This window comes from Mytilus trossulus, chromosome 12, assembly GCF_036588685.1.
Source record: "Mytilus trossulus isolate FHL-02 chromosome 12, PNRI_Mtr1.1.1.hap1, whole genome shotgun sequence".
NCBI lineage: Eukaryota > Metazoa > Mollusca > Bivalvia > Mytilida > Mytilidae > Mytilus > Mytilus trossulus.
Genome location: NC_086384.1, coordinates 15,647,312 through 15,668,656, shown reverse-complemented (window position 1 = coordinate 15,668,656; position 21,345 = coordinate 15,647,312). Strand labels below are relative to the sequence as shown.

The following is a 21,345-nucleotide window of genomic DNA, read 5'->3' as shown; positions in this document are numbered from 1 at the left end:
GTCATATTCCTGACTCGGTACAGCCGTTTTCTTATTAGGAAATGATGGATTTAACCTACTATTATAGCTATCTAAACCTCTAACTTGTATATGTAATATCCTTATTACAACCTGCATATCAAAGAAACTACTTTTATTATACATAAAATTGAAATATCTTTTTTTAATTTCAGATAACAATGAGATCTGTCAAGTTAGCAATTGTAAATGTATTGTTCATGTTTGTTATAAAAAAAAACCAAGAATAATTGCTATAATGTTGTCCTTCTTGGTGGCTGTTTAATTAGTAATGCACTCCATTTTATGTATTCTTACCTGGACATTGTGCTGTAGTACAAGAAATTGTTTCCGTGTTGCTTCCTTGACAAACTGTTCCGTTATTTTCCGGCGAAGGATTTGTACATGATCTAGTTCTAATAAGGTCTTCATTTCCGCAAGTTTCTGGACAATCACTCCAGACTGACCATTCTGTCCATCCACCATTAACTGAAGTAACAATTATATCCATTATGCTTTATTAATATGTCTATGATTGAAATTGAGATTACTAGCTCCCGAGAACAAGAGGCATATAGCGTACAACGTGTCGTCTTTAACAAAAACATAGCAATACGCAAAATAAAACTAGTTAACATGAAGTCCGAGACCGATGTTAGAATTGGTAACAAAATGCACTAAGCATAATGACAAAGAGACATACCTTAATACAGGACTACTAGCAGTTACTGACATGCCAGCTTCAGACCTCATTTAAACTGATGTAAAGATTATGTCTTCATCATATATGATAAATCTTGTACTTCCTGATAACTAATAAATAAAGAAAAACTCTTTTTTATATACATTTCTTACCTGGACAATTTGCAGTGTAACATGGAATTGTTTCCGAGTCGTGTCCTTGGCAAACTGTTCCGTTATTTTCTGGAGAAGGATTCGTACATGATCTAGTCCTAATAAGGTCCTCATCATTACAAGTATCTGGACAATCACTCCAGGCTGACCATTCAGTCCATCCACCGTTCACTTTAATTGAAAATATATCCAATAAGTTATATTTCTATGTTTAAGGTTGAAATAAAAAGTACTAGCTTCCGATAAAACAGTGGAACGGAACTCATAAAATATCGATCTTAACCTTGCCTGCTAGTAAGTACTTTATTAAGTATTTCGTGCCATAGCTATGGTATAAAAAGTAAAATCACAAACATTCTGAGTTTCGGGCAAAATTTAAAAAGGATGTATCAACTGACAGAATCAAAAGGTAAAAAACAATCAACGAATGGATAACCACTGTCATATTCCTGACTCGGTACAGCCGTTTTCTTATTAGGAAATGATGGATTTAACCTACTATTATAGCTATCTAAACCTCTAACTTGTATATGTAATATCCTTATTACAACCTGCATATCAAAGAAACTACTTTTATTATACATAAAATTGAAATATCTTTTTTTAATTTCAGATAACAATGAGATCTGTCAAGTTAGCAATTGTAAATGTATTGTTCATGTTTGTTATAAAAAAACCAAGAATGATTGCTATAATGTTGTCCTTCTTGGTGGCTGTTTAATTAGTAATGCACTCCATTTTATGTATTCTTACCTGGACATTGTGCTGTAGTACAAGAAATTGTTTCCGTGTTGCTTCCTTGACAAACTGTTCCGTTATTTTCCGGCGAAGGATTTGTACATGATCTAGTTCTAATAAGGTCTTCATTTCCGCAAGTTTCTGGACAATCACTCCAGACTGACCATTCTGTCCATCCACCATTAACTGAAGTAACAATTATATCCATTATGCTTTATTAATATGTCTATGATTGAAATTGAGATTACTAGCTCCCGAAACACAAGAGGCATATAGCGTACAACGTGTCGTCTTTTAAAAAAACATAGCAATACGCAAAGTAAAACTAGTTAACATGAAGTCCGAAACCGATGTTAGAATAGGTAACAAAATGAACTAAGCATAATGACAATGAGACATACATTAACACAGGACTAATAGCAGTTACTGACATGTCAGCTTCAGACCTCATTCAAACTGATGAAAAGATTATGTATTCATCATATATGATAAATCTTGTACTTATTGATAACTAATAAATAAACAAAAACTCATTTTTATATACATTTCTTACCTGGACAATTTGCAGTGTAACATGGAATTGTTTCCGAGTCGTGTCCTTGGCAAACTGTTCCGTTATTTTCTGGAGAAGGATTAGTACATGATCTAGTCCTAATAAGGTCCTCATCACCGCAAGTATCTGGACAATCACTCCAGACTGACCATTCAGTCCATCCACCGTTCACTTTAATTGAAAATATATCCAATAAGTTATACTTCTATGTTTAAGGTTGAAGTTAAAACAATAGTTTACGATAAAACCGTGGAATTGAATTCACAAAATATCGTCCTTAAACATGCCTGCTAATAAGTACTTTATTTAGTATTTCGTGCCATAGCTATGGAATAAAAAGTAAAAGCACAAACATTCTGAGCTCCGGGCTAAATTCAAAAAGGATGTATCAACTGGCAGAATAAAAAGGTACAAAACAATCTACGAATGGATAACAACTGTCATATTCCGGACTTGGTACAGCCGTTTTCTTATAAGAAAATTGTGGATTTAACATACTTTTATAGCTAGCTAAACCTCTAACTTGTACATGTAATATCACTTGTACAATCTGCATGCCAAAGAAACTACTTTATTATACATAAAATTGAAATATCTTTTTTTAATTTCAGATAACAATGGGATCCTTCAAGTTAGCAATTGTAAATGTATTGTTCATGTTTGTTAAAAAAATACCAAGAATGATTGCTATAATGTTGTCCTTCTTGGTGGCTGTTTAATTAGTAATGCACTCCAGTTTATGTATTCTTACCTGGACATTGTGCTGTAGTACAAGGAATTGTTTCCGTGTTGCTTCCTTGACAAACTGTTCCGTTATTTTCCGGTGAGGGGTTTGAACATGATCTAGTTCTAATAAGGTCTTCATCTCCGCAGGTTTTTGGACAATCACTCCAGACTGACCATTCTGTCCATCCACCATTAACTTAAGTACAAAATAAATCCATTAGGCTTGATAAATATGTCTATGGTAGAAGATGAAACTACTAGCTTCCGGTGAACCAGGGTCATATAGCGTACGAAGTATCGTCTTGAAAAAATTAAACGCCATACGCACAGTAAATTAAACGCAACAGTAGTATACCTATGCTCAAAACTCATAAATCGATAGCAAAATACAAATCCGGTTCACATACCAAAACATAGGAAAACGCATTAAATGTAAGAGCAGAATGACGAAACAACATTAAAATGTTCCCCACATAGAAACGAACTAAGCATACTAGTAAGACAAATTCGATGAGAATAACAAATATAATATCAAAACTAAATACATTATTTTGGGATAGAAAAGTATCGTGACATGTCTTATAATAATGTGGTTTCACAATCAAACATAAGAGGAAACAAACGACACAAAAAACACAACGTTAAAATGTAACACACACAAAAACGAACAGTAATATAACAATGACCATATTCCTGACTTGGTACAGGACATTTAAAAACAATGGTGGGTTGAACCTGGTTTAGTGGCATGCCAAATCTCCCGCTTTAATTGCCATGTTAAATATAACATTAAAATAACAACACAACATTACAGGACTACAATACAAATAAATAGAACATATTGGTCAAAGAAACACACAAATAATAGCTAACGAATGGCATCAGGTTTAAAATTTAATACGCCAGAAGTCCGTTTCGTCCACCCAAGACTTACCAGTGACGCCAAGATACAAAAGTTTGAAAGCCAAAACAAGTGCAAAGTTGAACAGCATCGAGGACCAAACGTTCAAAAACGTTGTGCCAAAAACGGCCATGTTTTTTTGTTTGGGACCAGAACATCTTTATTATTTAGAATAATTTATACTTTTGAAACTCAGTTAGCAAAAAGTCCGGGTCCAATGTTAGAATAATTTACAAACGAAATAACGCAAAAAGACAATGATACTTAAATTAACAAATGACTGCTAGCAGTTAATGACATATGAGCTCCCTACCTCAATTAAACTGATTGTCTTCATCATATGCTCAATCTTATCCATACTTATAACTTATGTATAAACAAGCACTCTTTATATATGTATTATTTACCTGGACAATTTGCAGTGTGACATGAAATTGTTTCCGTGGTGTTTCCTTGACAAACTGTTCCGTTATTTTCTGGAGAAGGATTTGTGCAGGATCTAGTCCTGGTAAGGTCCTCATCATCACAAGTTTCTGGACAATCACTCCAGATTGACCATTCGGTCCATCCACCATTCACTTAAACAGAAAATATATCCAATAAGCTAGTGTTCTATTTTTAAGGTTGAAATAGAAACGACTTTCTCTCGATAAAACAGTGGCATTAAACTCACGAACTATCGACCTTAATCATGCCTGCTAATGAGTACGTTGTGGAGTATTTTGTGCCATAGCTGTGTTATAAAAAGTAAAATCAATAAAATTCTTAAATCCGGGGAAAATTCAAAAAGGATGTATCAAATGGCAGAATCAAAAATCCAAAAAATAAACGAATGGATAACAACTGTCATATTCCTGACTTGGTACAGCCATTTTCTTATTAGAAAATCGATGATTAAACCTGCTTTTATAGCTAGCTAAACCTCTCACTTGTATATGTAATTAAAATATTTTAATAGAGGGACAAAAGATACTTGAGGGACAGTCAAACTCATAAATTGAATAGAAAGTGACAACGCCATGGCTAAAAAAGACAAATATTTGTCCTCAAGACACAACATAGAAATCTAATGCACTCTGTTTTATATATTTCTTACCTGGACATTGTGCTGTAGTACAAGAAATTGTTTCCGTGTTGCTTCCTTGACAAACTGTTCCGTTATTTCCTGGTGAAGGATTTGTACATGATCTAGTCCTAATAAGGTCTTCATCCCCGCAAGTTTCTGGACAATCACTCCAGACTGACCATTCTGTCCATTTCCCATTAACTAAAGTAGAAAATACATTTTATTAATAATTCCATTTGCAGTTTAAAGATAACAATTGGAACGATTTCCTCCCTGTGAATCAGTGGCATTTAGCCCACAAAACTCTGGTATTTTCATACGCCTGTAGATGGGTACTTAAAGAGTGTTTTGTAGAAAAGCCGCTGAATACAAAATTGTAATTGTGCTACCTTTATAACAAAAGCATAACTAATGTCCATTATTGTAATGAAAAATCATATTTCGAAACTGTGATACCTTTTTAATATTAATATAATGACTAGTAATAATTGTATGAGTTACAATTAGACAAAGGAGGGACGCAAGATACCAAAGGGACAGTCAAACTCGTAAATCTAAAACAAACTGACAACGCCATGGCTAAAAATGAAAAAGACAAACAGAAAAACAATAGTACACATGACACAACATAGAAAACTAAATAATAAACAACACGAACCCCACCAAAAACTAGGGGTGATCTCAGGTGCTCCGGAAGGGTAAGCAGATTCTGCTCCACATGCGGCACCCGTCGTGTTGCTTATGTGATTACAAATCCGGTAAATAGTCTAATTCGGTAGGTCAAATTCATGAAAGGGAAGGGGATTGTAGTTACAACTCTCTATTCAAGTCACAATGTATGGAAAGTTAAAAATTATAGGTGAAGGTACGGCCTTCAATACGGAGCCATGCTTACACCGAACAGCACACAATAAATAGCCCAAACATGACTAATGTGAACTAATTAAAACAGGAAAACCTACGTTTTTTATATATATATGAGAAAAGGGAAACGAGAAACACTTTTCAACCACACCATAAAATGACAACCACATCACAAGATAATCTTGACATAAGACAGATACATGCACATGCAGTGTATTTAAACTTTTTATTTTTGCATTGTCGTTTAGTTTTTTTGTTGCACTTTAGTGTTTCTGTTGTTTTGTAGTTTTTCTCTGATATTTTTTATGTGTTTCCGTCAGTTTTAGTTTGTAACAAGATTTGTTTTTTTTTAATCGATTAATGACTTCCGAACAGCAATATACTAGTGTTGTCTGTTGTCTTTATTTAACAAGCGCCAACCTTCGCCCTAACCTGAAACCGTAGTGAAATAATTACAACAAAAAAGACCCACTATAAAATATCCATTGAAATACGAATCAGTTTGATCTAAGATATAATATTAAGCATGTTCATACTACAAAAAACTATGTTTTAAATAATACTTCTCTGTAATGGATGTCTTACCTGGACATTTTGCTGTAGAACATGAAATTGTTTCCGTGGTGTTTCCTTGACAAGCTGTTCCGTTATTGTCTGGAGAAGGATTTGTACATGATCTAGTCCTGATGAGTATTTCGTCACTACAGGTTTCTGGACAATCACTCCAGACTGACCATTCGGTCCATCCACCATTCACTTAAACAGAAATGAATCCAATAATCTATAGAAAATGCCTGTACCAAGTCAGGAATATGACAGTTGTTATCCATTCGTTTGATGTGTTTGGACTTTTGATTTTGCCTTTTGATTTTGGATTTTCCTTTTGAATTTTCCTCGGAGTTCGGTATTTTTGTGTTTTTACTTTGTTCTATTTTTAAAGTTGAAATTGAAACGAGTAACTCTCGATAAAACGATAGCATAAAACTCCAAAAGTATCGTCTTTCAGAACGCCTGCTGATGATTACTTTTTGTAATTTTTGGTTCAAGAGCTGTTGTATATGTTATATCATTTTTACAACCTCTATGCGAAAACAATTACTTTTATATACATGAAATTTAACGATTGAAACCAAAACAGTATATCAAATGTTAACATAAATGTTTTTTTTTTATTTTAGATTATGGTGAAATTGCTTATTCTATAAGTTCCATATTTCTTTTAATTTATTTGTGATAATAACGGCATTTTTTCAAGTAAGCTATCGTTAATATAATTTTCACATTTGTTCAAAAACAAGTCTGTTTGCTTAAACGTTGTCCTCCAGGTAACTCTTTTTTTTTCTTTTTTTTTTTTTATCAAAAATGCACTCCAATTTATGTAATCTTACCTGGACATTGTGCTGTAGAACATGAAAGTGTTTCCGTGTTGTTTCCTTGACAATCTGTCCCGTTATTTTCGGGAGAAGGATTTGTGCAGGATCTAGTCCTTGTCAGGTATTCATCACCGCAAGTTTCTGGACAATCACTCCAGACTGACCATTCTGTCCATCCCCCATTAACTAAAGTAGAAAATACATTTTATTAATAAATACCATTTGCAGTTTAAAGAAAACAATTGGAACGATTTGCTCCCTACGAATCAGTGGCATTTGGCTCACAAAACTTTGGTATTTTCATACGCCTGTAGATGGGTACTTAAAGAGTGTTTCGTAGAAAAGCCGCTGAATATAAAATTGTAATTGTGCTACCTTTATATCAAAAGCAGAGATACTGTCTATAAATGTTAATCATTACAACATAAAAAGACACACTTTATAATCCATTGAAATACGAATAAGTTTGATCTAGGATACTATATAAAGCTTGTTCATTCTAAAAAACTATTTTCTTAAACAACACCTTTCTGTTATGGATATCTAACCTGGACATTTTGCTGTAGTACATGAAATTGTTTCCGAGGTGTGCCCTTGACAAACTGTTCCGTTGTTTTCTGGAGAAGGATTTGTGCAGGATCTAGTCCTAGTAAGGTTCTCATCACCACAAGTATCCGGACAATCACTCCAGACTGACCATTCTGTCCATCCACCATTAACTTAAATGGCAAAATGTCATGAAGACACTGTACTTTTTCAGTTTACATGTATTTTGTTGATATTTCGTAAATATTGATATAAATCAATTTAAATTCACACAATTGGTCTTTGAAAAAAACAATTTCTTATAGACAGGTAATCAACATAACAAATGATTATAATTGTATGCGAAGTCTGTCATTTTCCTTTGTTACAAAATAATATGCCAAAATAAGAATAAGTAATAGAATTATGGATGTTGAACGTGGTAGATACAACAAAACAGACTTGGAAAATAGAATATGTTCTTTATGCCATAAAGAGGTGGAAGATGAATTCCATTTTATCATAGCATTTACCGAGATTAAAACAAGGATCAAAATGTTTAATAATTATTATTGTCCCCATTTTTAATTCAATGAGCAAGTAAATGAACTGTTTGTGATTGGTGGCTTAAATTATATTATAATATATATATATAATCATAATATTTGAATTGTTAATATTAATTGTGGAGCCATGCTGTCAAAAAAATCGTATTATAATTAATATTAATAATCTTTATTTTGTTTCAATGCTAAATGTATAGTTTAATGTCTATCGTTTTGTCATTAACATGCATGTCTGTCTGTTTGTTTGTTTGTTTTTGTTTGGTTTGTTTATCTATCAACAATCCTATTGTTTGGAATTTAATTTAATGAAATTCTTATTATTATTCTTATTATTATTTTGTCTATGTCAATTTCTTTTTGTTTATGTTTGATCGTGACATATCTACACATAAGATTATGGAAAACATATAATGGCTTACTATTTTCACATCTGTCACCGAAGTAATTCCCGACACATATACAACAGGCTGGTGACACGGATGAATCACAACTTCCGCCATTTTGACAATTAAGACCGTCACATGGTTTGATGCCTGTACAATAAAAAAAAAAGAGCATTAATGGTACTGTGATACTCGTATCATAAATAAATAGTCGTTAATATGCAATTTAAGAAATGGATTAATATGATAGCTTTAATGATGAAACGCTTAAAAGAGGGGCTTTTTGTACAAATGCGTTTTATAATTTTTATTCCGTTTCATTTTACATGTTTGATACTATTAATATCAAATGTAAAGAAAAGAACTTTAAAGGTTCACATGATGAAGACATAATCTTTCAATCAGTTTAATTGAGGTCTGGAGCTGGCATGTCCGTTAACTGCTAGTAGTCTGTTCATTTTGTTTATTTTCTTTTGTTACATCTTCTGACATCGGACTCGGACTTCTCATGAACTGAATTTTAATGTGTGTATTGTTATGCGTTTACTTTTCTACATTGGCTAGAGATATAGGGGGAGGGTTGAGATCTTATAAACATTTTTGACCCCGCCGCAATTTTGCGCCTGTCCCAAGTCAGGAGCCTCTGGCCTGTGTTAGTCTTGTTGATTTTAAATTCTAGTTTCTTGTGTATAATTCGGAGTTTAGTATGAAGTTCATTATCACTGAACTTGTATACATATTTTTAAAGGGCCAGCTGAGGGACGCATACGGGTGCGGGAGTTTTTCGCTACATTGAACACCCATTGGTGGCCTTCGGCTGTTGTCTGCTCTATGGTCGGGTTGTTGTCGCTTTGAGACATTCCCCGTTTCCTTTCTCAATTTAACATATACAATTAATATAAAAAGAAATAAAAGTAATTAGTACATCATAAAACGATATATATATACATACTAAATGGTAATCCAAGTGCCGCTCTGTTGTTTGACAGACAGTGTGACGTCATGAAACCACCACATCCGCCCATGTGCATTTCCCAGTCAAAGTAAAAATCAGTATCCATATAGTTGTTCATTGGCAATAGTTCAGATTCATCTATCCACCCCTTCATGAAGTGATTGGTATAACCCAGCCTACCAGGTGTTGTATTGTTGGGATTATAGTAAAATGTGATATAACTGTTCGGATTTTTATCACAATTTTTAAAAGTGAAGTCTTTTCCAGCTGCGCGGTACCCTTGTGTTTCATAGTTTCTTAGAAAACTCTCTGGTAAAAAGCCGAGAAATAAGTACGGTTTTAAACCTACGTTATTCCTATCTGGTCCTTGATACGAAGTATTGGCGTTGTAACCAAAATATAAAGTAGACCGACTTTGGAACGAAGACAAGTTTTCTACGATAACTTCTTTTTGAATACCATTGCTTTTTCTATGGCGAATCTTGGCAAAATCTAAAGTGGTATACAATAAACTTATGTTAAGTTCTGTATTATATGACTGTTTAGAGATGTACGTGTAACCATAGTTACTTTCGAATGAACAATACACATTGATTGCGCTCCCATTGTGATGAATGACGTAGTTTCCATTTGAGTTCCGGTTGTCGGCCATGTATATGTCTTGGCAAGAACCTATTCGAAACAAAGATGTCATAAATAAGTTTATTATTGTTATAGCATGTAAGGTATATATATTCGTTATTGTCTCCAGAAGGAGAGTGAAATAATAAACATAATAAACACAAAATCAAACAATTGAACAAAATATGCAAGCTAAATCAGAATGTCATGATCAGATTGAATGAGTCAGTATCAGTAACGGATATTAGTTATTTTAATCTCGTAGTAAAGTGATAAATTTATAAATAAATCGAGCACATATGGCTTGGAATGTTACTAATTGGTCGGCTTCTAGTGGAAAATTGTCCGAATTGCAAGAAAGTAAGTAAAAAGGAAGTTTTTCGTCAGACATGTTTTCTAGGAAGATAAGTTATTGGATTGATATTGATAATTTCATACCAACAGTTATCATGTGTTTCGTTGAAATAATCATGTGAAGCAATTACAGCGTGAATAATGAATCCAAAAACATTTTACCAAATCTGTCACAGAGAATGTATTGTCCAATGGCAGTGTCTCTTATGAAACAGCAAACAGAAATCAAATAATGGGCTTTTTTCGTATGTTTCTCTTTTTAAAATGTGTTTTTTTCTCTCTGACAGACCCTACCCGTAAATACATGTACATGCAAAATCGTACAACATCTTCACTTAGTTTTACAGTTTGTAAAGTACAATGTTTCTTTTCAAATATGCCTGTAGAGCTTTTAATGAATACTAGTGTTGCATCATTGTAGAATTGTAATTTTAATATGACGCCCTTATTACGCTTTGTAAACAAAGCCGTGTTCTAATGAGCACAAAATCTGTTTGACACATGCGCACAAATTTAATGTGTATATTAAAGTTATTTCCATCGTTATCCTATAAAATATATACATTCAAGTAGATTACATAAACTTTTATAATATATGTTATATCGATCAACATATATTTACCCTGCTCGTATTTTTTAAAACTTATCAAATATGAAATGTAATGTACAGAAACGGGAACAGCTAAACATTTTTACGGTATTTTCGTACGCTTCGATCTATAAAAATGCTGTATTTGTCCTATTAGAATCGAAATAGTTCCTTCATGTCATACTCTTTGCTCATTTTAACATGGGTAGGCATTATATAATATTTGACCACATTTTACACCTCGCTAACGCTCAGTGTAAAAAATCTCCAAATATAATGCCTACCCATGTTAAAATGAGCTTAGAGCATGACATGAAGAAATTATTTCTTAATCCGTGTCTGACAATTTATCATGCCGGTTTTGACCATTTATTTTTTATTTTGTTAATGTTTTGTGATGTCAAGGGAATTATCTATCTCTAGATAAAAAAAAACATACATTTTGTTAAGGGAGCTCGCTTTTCAGTTTCAAAGTAATTAACTTTTCAAAACACTAGTTTATATTGATAAGGATTTAATAAAGGAATCCAAAAAGCAAAAAAAATATATAGGTCAACGTGCTTGTTTTTCGAGATATGAGCCATTGAAATTTTGGCGGGAAAATATTCTCTCTTGACTTTTCATAGCTTTATCATTGACCAGTTAAAGTTCTCAAAAGCTGTTTAAAAGTAATTAAAATTTTATAAGACTTTTACAGATGGCTGATTATTACACATGTTAAAGAATTTCAAAAAGAAAAATGGGGGTCACCGGGCAAATTTTTTAAAGGCATTTAAATAGATAAAACCAGAGGATTCCGAAAATCTGACAAAAAATTCAAAACATGACAAGCCAGCTTCCTAAATCTAGCTTAATCAAAACAATCAATTGCATACCAAAGATGATTCAACAATTAATTCAGTAGCTTTAACACATAATATTTAGAACATTCGCATTGGTAATATGTAATCATTACATAGATGTATGTTTCATTATAGTACGTTATTCTGATTGGCTAACTTCACATTATGTGTTATTCCTTATGCACTTGTATACCACAATAAAACTTATCATGCATGATAACACGAGGTCCAACAATAAAGTGCAAAGGTGAATTAAATAAAAGATTGATAAAATTTGTGTGTTCATGATCCTAGCTAAAAAATGTAATTATAAGTATTGAATGTCTCTTTTTGTAACCTCATAGGGTTGTAAAAGCGTTGAACGTGCGCACATTTTTAGTATGAAGCGCTTCGGTCAACGCTTTTACACCCCAATGAAGTTACAAAAAGGAGCATTCAATTTTTAAATAAAGTTGAGAGGTGTCCTTCTTTACTATTAAGTTTCTCGAAACACCTCGGTATTTATGATGTCATTCCGTTGAGTTTCAGTCACGTGCTATCTTAACTTACTATATGCACTTGTCTTGTACGCCAGACAAACAACAGCCAAACAGATGAGCAACATCTTCGATGTCATGCTTCTACGCACAATATCAAATACCACGCTTCCCTGAAACGAAAAGTAAACATACAAAATATAAAAAGTAATTCAGTCTTTACAAACGTGAAGTGGTACAGTGGTACATAGATAATCAGAAATACAATATGCTCAAGATAATTATTTAATCACTCACTCACTGAGCAGCGGCTCTTTTCACAAAAAAAATATTATGAGTAAAAAAGTAGCAAGTTATACACTTCATTTCAGTTTAAACTTACGATCGATCTTAAACGTTATATTTGAATGCCGTGACGTTGGATGTTCGAAAATAAATCAGGTTTCTAATCTTGTCGTTGGTTTTGGTCCTGATGTAATCCTAAAAAGGTACACCGGTTGATCTAATCAACTAGATTGTGTATAATGTAAATTACTAGAAAATAGATCTATCAAAATGTTTCCAAAATACTTGAAAAAAACGTTTTTCTTAATATCTTATCAATGTTGTTATTAACGTCGATAGGAACCGGTGAAATAGAAATTGGGAAAGCTGAAGTAAGTCGGAAAATATATCACCAGGATATCTGATAAGCGTGTCTTGGTATAACTTTAACAAAGAATAAATATACATACATCTTATAAATTAGGGGAAATGTGGTATGAGTGCAAATAAGACTCTAACTATCCAACCAAGTCACCATGTTTAAAAAGTTAACAAATATTGGTCAAGTACAGATTTCAACATAGAGCCTTTGCTCACAACGAACAGCAAGCCATGAAGGGTTGTAAAATGACAGTGTAAAACCATTCAAACATAAAAAAAAACTGAAGGTCTAATTGATAAACGAGAAACAAGAAACACTTATGAACCACTTCAAAATACAACAACTACCGAACAACAGGCTCTTAACTTAGGACAGTAAACAATCTGGTGCTCCTGTATATTTGGACTTTTTGTATGAAAATAGTGTTTTACTTTAAAACAAAAAAAAAACACAAAAAAAAAGTATGGAAATTATGCGATACTTTTTTTGAAGATGAATTTCACTTTTTTAAATTTTAAATACTTTTAAATTAGATTACAACAACGATCAGTGTTGTTCTTCTCAGATGTAAATATGATACGTGAGTGTGTCAAATCCTGTTATTTGATTTTAAGAAGAGGTGGACGTTGTATTCCTTATAAATGGTACTTTATTTATATTGTTTTAATGTTATATCTCTGCGCATTAAATAATCTGCTATTTTTCTGTATAGAGTAGCTCTAATTTTATGTAGCATCGTTTTACAATTTATACAATATCAATTGTACTCAAATAAAACATCGAATTGAACTGAATCGTTGATGAAAGCTAATTTATTGTGACTTGGATGGAGAGATGTCTCATCGGCACTCATACCACATCTTCTTATATCTATGTATATAAATGATGTCCTTCGATACAAAGGTTACAATAATGTCGTAACAGTCATATTCAGAATTAGCACTAGAGAACTTTGTTTATCAGAAGACCATGTCAAACATCCAAACATACTATCCACACTGATCTGTGTCCACACTTGTTAATTTAGCAAAATCTAAAACCCTGTTACATTGTATAAACAAATTTAGAATCCTATATATTAGTACAAATACAGAATCGTTCTAGTAAAAGTCTGGATATCCCAATTCGTACAGTACAATGTCGATATTGTAATCTTGATTTCTATTTAAATTCAATTAGTGTAAATATCCATTTGTACTAGGAGGGTTCTGGGTCATACTTAATATAAAAAGAAGATGTGGTGTGATTGCAAACTCTTCACAAGAGATCAAATGACACAGAAATTTACAACTATAGGTCACCGTACGGCTTTCAACAATGAACAAAGTCCCTTTCGCATAGTCATCTATAAAAGGCACCGAAATGACATAATGTAAAACAATTCCAACGAGAATGTCTAATTTATGAACAAAATAATGAACGAAAAACAAATATGTTTTATATCTACACGTATGTAGCATAGCAACAAACAACAACCCCAGAATTCCTGACTTTGGCACAGACACATACATCTATAAGTGACGGGGTAAAAATGTTAGTGAGTGCAAAACCCTACCCTAATACATATTTCAAATGTAACGTTTGAGCGTATTGCCATTACGTTTGCGTGCAGCTTTTGATTATAATGTGTTTTTAAGGTGTTTTTTTTAAACTAAGGGGAATACTGGTAGATATAACTTATCTATTTATTCAACAGAAATACATATTTTTGAGACGTATAGGTTCATTTTATCGTGCACAAACATTTAGTCCAGGGCCTGTTTATCGAAGCTCTCTTAGGATTAGGACATGTCCTAAGACCAACTTAGGACACATCTTAGTCCTAAATGGGTTTATCAAACATGTCGCAACTTAGGAAAATCCTAGGAATTGTCCTAACTTTAGGATACCAATTTAGGTGTCTTAAGATGGTCTTAGGATGGTCCTTACTTTAGGATACATTCAAATTTAGTCTTTTGTTCATTTTCACGCGTATTATTTTTAAAGCAGTAATAAAAATAGTTGAAATTCTCCGTAATGATATGAATAATGCACGAGATTTGCCTTTGAACTGTTAAATAATGTGACATTTCGAATTCAACTCACTCAAAAACATGTTATGATTTTTACGTATTATATATCTTGTTTACAGTTAGTTTGTTATTTTTTTATTTTTGTGTCATGTTTTGTTTCACACAGTTTAACTGTACAATTATTTTACAAAAAATATTTATTACCTTTAATTTAAAACTACATGATATTAGTTTTTAGATTCTAATTAACCATATTTAAAATAAAATTATTGATAACATACATCTTTTATATCATAATTAGTTTTTTTCATATTTGGTTTGTATTTTCTCTTCCGCTAATACTTAGGACATCAATTAGGACGTCCTAGCTAAGATATTCATAAGATAGCGTCGATGTGCATGCTGAGACGTGTCGTAAGTCGGTCCTAACATTATCCTAACTTCTGTCCTAAGAAATTCTTAGGACCGATCTTAGGACAGTTTCGATAAACAGGCCCCTGGATATGTATACAGATAACAATGTAAAACACAAAGTTATTCAAATATACAGTAGTTGTCGTTTGTTTATGTAATATATACGTGTTTCTCGTTTCTCGTTTTGTTTATATAGATTAGACCGTTGGTTTTCCCGTTTGAATGGTTTTACACTAGTAATTTTGGGGCCCTTTATAGATTGTTGTTCGGTGTGAGCCAAGGCTCGGTGTTGAAGGCCGTACTTTAACCTATAATGGTTTAATTTTTAAATTGTTATTTGGATGGAGAGTTGTCTCATTGGCACTCACACCACATCTTCCTATATCTAGTTAACAAAAGTTACGATACACAAGTTCATCATAAAATATGATTGATGAAAAAAAACTATTAAATTATCCAATGAAGAATTTGACCAAATTGGAGAGTGAGATAATACCGTGTTATCAGCGATAAAATTGTTTTTGCGGAATATAATGACATAAGTCAGCACTTTTAAACTTCTTCAAATATTTGCCAAAGCATTTAAAATTCTAAACAAACCATGTTTAAGTTTCAGTTTGGAGTTTTTAATCGATTTTTAAATTTTGTGTGAAAATAGGATTTTTGAGATAAAAAAAAATGAAAAAAAAACAAAAATCGCGTGTTTGCCTTAAATCAATGGTTTTGATAAGAAAATAACAATCGGTAAATATAACAATATTTGGGCAATTATTGACTTTAGTACAGTGAATCAAATTTCATTTGTATGGAAAATAAATTGCCTGGTATCGTTTTTTGTTGTTGATTACTATAGGTGGAGGTACTGATTAAAAAAGCTCTTTGTAGGGACAAGGACTTATCATCATTTCAAAGTATATCTATATACGTCCCTGGTAGGGAGTATGGAATGATTCCGGCCGGTTTGTAGAAATGAAAGAAAGTGTTCTATATACCAAATTGGAGACATCGGAGACAAATATTTACTATTTGAACTTGTAAATAATCTCATAAAAGTTATATCAAAATGAAACAAGTAGCTTAAAATATAAATAATTCTTAGTTTAGAAAAGATATGTATTAACTATGATATATAAAATTGGGTAACAATCTTATAAATAAATGCATTAAAAATTGATTAATGGAAAATATTACTGTAAAAATAATTTTCTACGCAAATAAAATTTATGTAAACATTTGCAAAAATAATCCACTCAGACAGCTGTGCAATTTCATCAGATGTAGCAACATTACATTACTCCGACTTCTTAACCTCTGAATGGATGAACACTAAAACTTTTTTTTTGTAATATGTTTATTTACTTGTTTTCTATTCTTATATTTATCTATTTATTTAACTATTTTTATTTATTTATTTGTTAAACTATTTACTTTATTTATTTATTTATTTATATATTTAACTATTTTCATTTATTTATTTGTTCAAGTATTCATTTAATTATTTAATTAATTAATTACTTTATTTATTTAACTATTTAATTAATAAAGCTATTTATTTATTTTACCTTTTTTATCTATGTATTTATTTATATTTTTAATGCATAATTTTAACTTCTCTGTAACCTTTTAGTACTCTCGTGGTTTTATGAGAAATAAACTGACTAATATAAAAAAAAAAAAAAAAAAAAGTAAAACATTTTTTTTAAATTACCTGACTTCTGCTTGTTGTCTTGTTGACTATCCAAATTGCCGTACACCAATTCCAATATACAGTACACAACTGACAATATCCGGTATAGGGGACACACGGTGAAGGTATCTATCAGTCAAAATTCTAGAGCAAAAAAAAACTAACTGTCAAGAACCCCTTTCCCCGGACATATGTGACTAAAATCAGTGGAACTAAAAGTTAAAAGTTACTAATTCTACATTCATCTTGTAACTCGTATAAGGATAAGTGTCACATGCTAAAAAATGTGAAATAATAAGAATAAATTACGTAAATACTATGGTACTAATTACATAACCACCATGTAGTCCTTTCGACTATTATGAAGATGAAACGAGTCCCTATTCAACAAGCTTATCCTAATCCCTAACGGTTCTTGTCGGAAAGTTATGATTATATTATATAACATACTTTATTAGTATAAAATCCAAACAATAGGATTATTGCTAAATAATTCAAATATAAAAAATTAAACAATACAATCATGAAATATTGACAAATATAAATCTAAGTTTGATTTCCCTCCTATTTTTAAATCCGTGACAACATGCCTCATCTTTAACGAGCTGTAAAATTGTTATATTTAGAACAGTGATTAAAAAGAAATGCAAGTTAGCTTTGTTTAATGTTTAGTCATATTTTATAAGAAAAAAAATATTCAGTCACATTCAACCATACAAGTAAAATACACTTATCACGCCCATGTTTTAATTAGTTATAAAAATATTAACCTCGGGTGCAAAACAAAAATATTTTAAAACCAGTGTTTGAGTTTTTTTAGAAGGTCGAAGATATTCCTTGTTGTTTATTTGTTTAAATGGTAACCAAACTTAGCCACACCCTTCATCATCTAAGTTCATTAGTGTTTTTCATTTTTTTTTTATTATTGTGTCAGTTTAGTTTTCATTTCCAAATCATTGAAATGATTTATAATGTATGCTAGCTTTTATATACCTTTGTCTATTTATACCCATTCATCAAATTCTCGTCATTTAAAAGACAATAAATTCGGACGTTTTTTTTTCTTGTTTGAATTGTTTTACAAGTTGTCATTTCGTGGCCTTTTATAGCGGACTATGCGGTATGGGCTTTGCTCATTGTTGGAGGCCATACGTTGGTTTCTGTGTCATGTTGGTCTCTTCTGGAGATTTGTCTCATTGGCAATCATAGCACATCTACTTTTTTTTATATTTTCCAAATAAATTAGTGTAATTTTCGTTTAGCTTCTTTGTGAAAGCAGAAAGTAAACAGTTTATTTTTTCGTACGAGAAAAAAAACACAGTTTGGATGCATATCATAAAATCTGAAACAAAAATATACGGTTTCCATTAACTTACACCAATACATGTATGTCATTAAATAAAATTGAGTTCCCTACATTTGTAATGATTTATAAAGGCTGAACGACGGCCCCTTTTTTAAAAACTGTCATTCTGCTCTGACAATAGTAAATAGGTGAAAATTTGATACACATATTTGGACTAACGCACGCAAGGTGTATACACAGGTAGAGCAGCTGTAACGTACATGTATTTGTAGGTATATTTTCAAGCATTTTTAATCGTATGATTCGGGATGACTATGACTGATGCATAAATGTGTCCGGTCGGAATGTGAATATTTAATCCGATGATACGTTTAAATTGTGATGCAGAAAGAAAGTCACGATTAATTTTTTTTTATAGTTTGAATACGCAAGAGAATTTTTTTAATTTTTAACAGACATAAGAAGATGTGGTGTGAGTGCCAATGAAACAACTCTCCATCCAAGTCAGAATTTGTAAAATAAATCCATTATAGGTCTTCAACACGGAGCCTTGTCTCAGACCTAGCAGTAAGCTATAAAGGCTCCATAGATTGACTAGTGTTAAACCATTCAAATGGGAAAACAACGGTCTTATCTCTATAAAAACGAGAAACCAGAAACACTTATGAACCACACCAACAAATAACAACAACTGAACATTAGATTCCTGACTTGGGAGAGGTGCATACAAATGCAGCGGGTGCAAATGTTGTAATAGGTACCAACCTTCAACCTTACCCGAAACAATAGAGTAATATCACAACATATCTCTTTATAGATCAAATCATTGAATGTAAAAGCGATTATAAATTACTAAATATTTAATTGTCAGCTTTTAATCATAGTAAGATTTCAAGCATATACATTCATAGACACCATCGAGTACATTCAAAGCATACTTTTTTTTAATAATGAATAAACTAAATTCCTTATTATATTTCACAATATATACTAGTCAACAAAGAAACGATACAAGAATTTTTTTCAAATTAAAGATAAAGTTTTCTGTTCATTGGACCAATATTAAAGGAAGTAATACTTAATCATTATGGAAATGTAAATCCGTTAAAAAAAAAATTTTTTTTTTTTGCTTTTGTGACCTTTTTTTCGCGTTGTTTTTTTTTTTACAAAATTTACAGAAAACAACAATTTTGAAAACAGAAGTTCCAACTATGATGCCAACCTCTCATTTAAAGGTAAAGACAGTGTTTGCCATCAATTTGTTTTTAAAAATCATACAGTTTCTTCGTTTATTTGTTAAGCAAAGTTCGGTCCAACGAGAAATCGTTAAAAAGTATACATTATCAACTGATTTACCATAGACAGTATGTGTAAAGTGATATTCAAAAAGCAATAGCAATCTTAAAACTTATCCGAAAGGTTCCAAATTTACTGCGTGTTGTTTTTATATCTAAAGCATTAATTTGAGAAGAAAATTTTAAAAAAAATTTGCATTTTTTTGAGATTTCAAAAAACACTTTTTTTCCCAAAAATTTGAAAAATCATTATTTCAACCCATAAGATACATCATGAACATAACTTAATTATCATATTGAATATTTTTAAACAAATTTGAAATTTAATTTAGTGCTTAGAAAATTATGTGTCTATTTTTTTCAACTTTCCGCAAAACTAACTTGCACCCTTTGATCTTTTACACGGAATTTAGATACTTTGCAACAAATTTGGATTTTCATTATCACATGTGCATACATTGCAAATGAAATGTTTTTATAATAGTGTATCTCATTTTGTTTTATATTAAATACTTTTTGATAAATTTTATTTCAAAGTCGTGTATCGTTTCTTTTGTTGACTAGTATATATTGGTAACTACTACACTGAAGTGTACTATGTTTTGTTGTGATACGGAATTGCGAAACGGATAGAAAGGCACAGTTGATTTTTTTTTATCGTTTGGAATTTAAAAAAATATTATCTCTTTAAAGATCAAATTATTGAATGGAAAGGCAGTTATTAGTAAACCTTACAAAATAAATAATCGTCAGCTTAAAATTAAAGTATGAATACATTTAAAGGCAAAAATGAGTCAGCACTTTGACAGTATATTTGTTTATATAATCAATAGACTATAGTTATCAGTATGAATCAATACGTTTGATTTCTCTTATTTAAAAAGTATCATATTTTATTCCAGTTCAAGTTCAAGTTCAAAGTTTTATTTAAAGTCGATATTCAATAAACTACATGAACACAAGCTCGATTCGACCGAATACCAAAATATATACCCACATAAACATGTCAGGAAAACAATATAACTTTAAACGTATAGTGCATAGTAAGATACCATATAGATGACATATAAGTTAAAAGCACAGTATGTATTACAAAGAATATAAAAATAAGCAAAGACCCATCGAAACAACATCTGATAAACAAATTTAATAATACTTTTAGATATTAGGATGAAATTTTGGCTCTCAATAATGACGACTACAGTATGTATACTAAAGAAATTTACCCGGTTGAACTTACTTTAAATAAAGCCAATACTGACAATGACCACTGCCCTTTCCTCAATCTTGATATCTATATCACTAACGAAAAGCTGAATACTAAAATTTATGATAAAAGAGATGATTTTTCATTTCCAATCGTTAATTATCCATTTTTAGATGGTATCGTTCCCTTGTCACCATCTTACGGTGTCTATATATCTCAACTTGTACGATTCGCTCGTGTATGTAACAATGTTTTAGATTTTAACGAGAGAAATTTATGTATTACTGAAAAATTATTACACCAGGGTTTTCGATATCACAAACTAGTCAAAACATTTACTAAATTTTATCATCGGTATAAGAACATCATTCGTAAATAAAGCTGAACATGCAAA

The 21,345-nt window shown here is 31.5% G+C and overlaps 1 protein-coding gene across 1 annotated transcript in view; it reads right to left on the bottom strand.

The window, feature by feature from the left end:
• Window positions 1–17,388, bottom strand: part of LOC134692243 (SCO-spondin-like) — a 45,890-nt gene extending 28,502 nt beyond the window's left edge. Inside the window, exons 1-14 of the mRNA XM_063552694.1 lie at window positions 17,165–17,388; window positions 12,458–12,557; window positions 9,500–10,174; window positions 8,584–8,697; window positions 7,622–7,792; window positions 7,089–7,259; window positions 6,286–6,456; window positions 4,867–5,037; window positions 4,178–4,348; window positions 2,895–3,065; window positions 2,144–2,314; window positions 1,606–1,776; window positions 853–1,023; window positions 316–486 (exon numbers count right to left, since the gene is read on the bottom strand). Coding sequence (XP_063408764.1) covers window positions 316–486; window positions 853–1,023; window positions 1,606–1,776; window positions 2,144–2,314; window positions 2,895–3,065; window positions 4,178–4,348; window positions 4,867–5,037; window positions 6,286–6,456; window positions 7,089–7,259; window positions 7,622–7,792; window positions 8,584–8,697; window positions 9,500–10,174; window positions 12,458–12,524 — 2,566 coding nt within the window. The 5' untranslated portion in view covers window positions 12,525–12,557; window positions 17,165–17,388. The remainder of the gene's footprint in view (window positions 1–315; window positions 487–852; window positions 1,024–1,605; window positions 1,777–2,143; window positions 2,315–2,894; window positions 3,066–4,177; window positions 4,349–4,866; window positions 5,038–6,285; window positions 6,457–7,088; window positions 7,260–7,621; window positions 7,793–8,583; window positions 8,698–9,499; window positions 10,175–12,457; window positions 12,558–17,164) is intronic.
• Between the last annotated feature and the right edge of the window lie 3,957 nt (window positions 17,389–21,345).